The sequence below is a fragment of the Otolemur garnettii genome, unplaced genomic scaffold, assembly GCF_000181295.1.
Source record: "Otolemur garnettii isolate 467f Iridium unplaced genomic scaffold, OtoGar3 scaffold00010, whole genome shotgun sequence".
In the NCBI taxonomy this organism is placed as follows: domain Eukaryota; kingdom Metazoa; phylum Chordata; class Mammalia; order Primates; family Galagidae; genus Otolemur; species Otolemur garnettii.
In genome coordinates this window covers 38,117,145-38,120,608 of record NW_003852405.1, presented here as the reverse complement: position 1 = coordinate 38,120,608, position 3,464 = coordinate 38,117,145, and the positions used below count along the sequence as shown (strand labels likewise).

Here is a 3,464-nt window from a genome sequence, read left to right as displayed (position 1 = left end):
TGCAGACTTCACGTCACCTGACCAGCTCATGCAGTCAGGTGTGTTCCAGTGAACAGACACGTGTACTGTGCAGAGCCCCCTCCCTGCAGACTTCATGTCACCTGACCAGCTCTTCCTCCTGCCTCTGATTCCTTCCTTCTCTCTCTCCCTTACCACCTTCCCTTCCCATCCATATCTCCTCCCATCTCCCTTTTTCTCTTCACTCATACATTTGTTGAGTTCTTAGTATTGCAGTAGAAATTTTGGACTCTAGAGGTATATGTATTCATTATTTTTAAATGGAGAGGTAAACTGAGTTCTGTTCAGTGTGAAGTGCACACGTGTGGGATGACTGAGTCTAGCTAATGGGCATTTGCATTTCTCACAGTTGTCATTTGGGGGGTAAGAATATCCACTCTCTTAGCATTTTGAGAATACAATATATTAACTGTAGTCACCATGTTGTAAAAAATATCTTTCTAACCTATGCCTCCTATCTAACTGAAATTTGTACACTTTGGCCACCATCTCCCCAGTACCCTCCGCCTCCTGCCTCAGTCCCTGGTAACCGCCATCCTGCTCTTGACTTGCATGAGAGCAGCTTGTTCCGATTCTACACAAGAGTAAGATTGTGTGTAATATGTACTTTTGAGATTAGAGTGACCATCTTACTTTTTCTTGCATCTCCACCCCTATGATCTCAATATAAAAAGCATCAAACAATTAAATTGTATGTAATTAGAATATTTTTGTGATAGATCTTTTATTAAATCTTTGCCTAATTGTTCAAAGTTGATTTATTGAGATGCTATTCTTGAATACCAAGAATTATGTAGTGATATCATTTGTGGCTGTACATAATTCTTTGTTCCTTTAGTTGAGGCCTTTGAAGCAAATGTGAGGAGAAAAGCCATTTATCATGAATTGTATTTGAATTATCAATCCCCCATTGGACGGATCTTATCACAAATCATATTTGGATTATACATCCCAGAGTTGGAAGGTACTTAGAGATTATCTAGTGTGGCTTTACACCTGATGGGAAATGTTTGCTACAGTGTTTTTTTTTTTTTTTTGCAGTTTTTGGCCGGGGCTGGGTTTGAACCCGCCACCTCCAGCACATGGGGCCAGCACCCTACTCCTTTGAGCCACAGGCACCACCCAAGCTATAGTGTTTTTGAGTGACTATTTTTACCAGATCTGTGAATGGCCCTCATATTGAACCAAGTTAGTCTTCTCCAAAACTACTGATTCTGTGAACTTGAAATGATTTTGTCTGTTGAAAGACTCAAGTGGTATTACAATATATGTAGGCATAAAGATCATCACAATGAAACAGGAATAATAAAAAATATTTTTAAAGTTTCCAAAAGATTAACAATACAACTTGAGGGTTGGAAAAAGTTCTGTAGGGAAAAAGGCATTTGAGGACAATTTTAAAGGGAAGATGTCATGTGAATGAAAACTAGAAATCTGGTCTAAACCTAGAAAATGGTAAAGAAAGTTAAGCTTCAAAAGTAAGAGAAAAGAAACTAATGAGGACTAAGAAATGATTTAATTATAATCCCAGCTTACAGACCCAATGGAAGTGTCCTGTTGTCTTCTCAGTGCACACCAAGTTGAATTGTATCACACGTACCACTTCGTAGCATGAAGGTATTAATGTATTGAAGAGAACCCTGTGCTCCCCCTTGGTGCGGTCTCCACAGAACCCGGCCTTCACGCCTTCCTCTGCACTCTCAGAGGTGGGCGAGTGGAGATGCCTCAAGTTCTGCACCGCAGGGGTTTGTTTAGGGCACAGCCAGAAGATTAAAAGTTGGTGTTGCTTTCGTATTTTAACAAACCTGGGGCACAGTTTTCCTGAATACAGGTTGCCTTGGTATACTTGACGAAATTCCTGGGATCTGCCTAAAATGCCGTTCCTTCCGCTTTTCTTGATATTCACCATCTTATGCTGACAGGTGGTCAGATAATTGCTTGGTGTATTTCATTGTCCATGTTTCTGGTGGATTTTGTTTTAAAGAAAGTTTTAATTATTGTGTCCTCATTTTCCTATGAATTATCAGTTGTGTATATTTCTTAAGACATAGGGACTATTACTATTTGGGCTTCGATTATTAAAAATGTCAGAAAATCAAAGAATTAAAAACAATTTGACAGACTCTTGTTTATCTTCCTGTTTTCAGGAAGCGCTGCATCTAAGCAATTAGTAAACTTATATTTTCATAGAAAAAGGGAATATTATTCTCTTTTCATGTTCCAATATCCTTGTTCTTGGATTTGAAAATTACATATCACAAATAAATGTTTCTAAATGAATATCAGAATTCCCTTTTAAGAAAACGTGTCGCGTCAGCTCGCACAGGATGAAGGTCGCTGTGCGGGGGGCTTCGCGGTGGTTGAATATGGCACGGCCGAGCAGGCAGAGGAGGCCCAGCAGGCCACAGTCGGGGCAACCATCCAGGGGAGCAGAGTCCGGGTCTCCTTCTGTGCCCCAGGAGCACCAGGGCGGAGCACATTAGCTGCACTGATAGCAGCTCAGAGAGTGGTGAGCCTTTTCTTTGTTTTTTCTATTTTTTAGCATATCGGAGATTCTAATACTGTTTTAAACTACTCAGTCTATCCAAAGTGATTAATCATTGATTGGACCATCATTATGTTTCCATTACATTGTGAAGACATTTTTTTTTAAAGTTGGCTACATGGTATCTTTGTCAAATTAAGCAAAAAGATGTCACAAAGAAAGAAATTAGTAAATGTTTAATATGTTTATTAAAGCCTGGTCCTGGCTGGAGTTTAGGGAGCATGGCCGCAGCCCTTTTCCCACCCCAGCCAGGCAGCCTGCACCTTAGACAGCCCCTCTTCGCCCCCCACTCCCAACCCTGCCCCTTTCCAAGTTTTGCCTTCTTGTAACTGTTCTGCTCTGCCCAGCTGGTGTGGAGGGGAGGAGCTGGGATTGTTGTGGAGTGGGGGAAGCTAGGGTTAGATGCCATTGGCCAGCTGGTGTGGAGGGAGGAACTGGGAATGTCAGGGGGACCTAGGCTGCCTGCACTCCAACATTTGGCCCTTTGTGTCTACACAAAGTACACATTTGGCCTGTGTACTACACTGCTGTTAATTCCTTGGTCAGCTAGGCTAACACAACTGTTTTCCTGCTGTGCTGACCAAGAAAACCATGCTCCAGTGGAAGTCAAACTGGTGGGCCTCATCTGTGAAGCTATTTGTTGTAGCTAATATCCTCATCTGTGAAGCTATTTGTTGTAGCTAAAAACAATTTCATATCTTTAGGTGGGGGTCAGACTGGTCAGGGGCTCAGAAGCCCTCCCCAGGTCAGCCTGTATGGGGATTGGGGCTCTCCTGTGTCCTGGCTGAGAAGCCCTCCCCAGGTCAGCCTGTACGGGGATCCGGGCTCTCCTGTGTCCTGGCTGAGAAGCCCTCCCCAGGTCAGCCTGTGTGGGGTTTGGGGCTCTCCTGTGTCCTGGCTG

At 42.8% G+C, this 3,464-nt stretch overlaps 1 protein-coding gene across 1 annotated transcript in view; it reads left to right on the top strand.

Moving 5' to 3' along the window:
• RAVER2 (ribonucleoprotein, PTB binding 2) overlaps positions 1-3,464 on the top strand; it is a 68,727-nt gene that overhangs the window by 30,496 nt on the left and 34,767 nt on the right. The window contains exon 4 of the mRNA XM_023509877.1: positions 2,336-2,527. Coding sequence (XP_023365645.1) covers positions 2,336-2,527 — 192 coding nt within the window. The remainder of the gene's footprint in view (positions 1-2,335; positions 2,528-3,464) is intronic.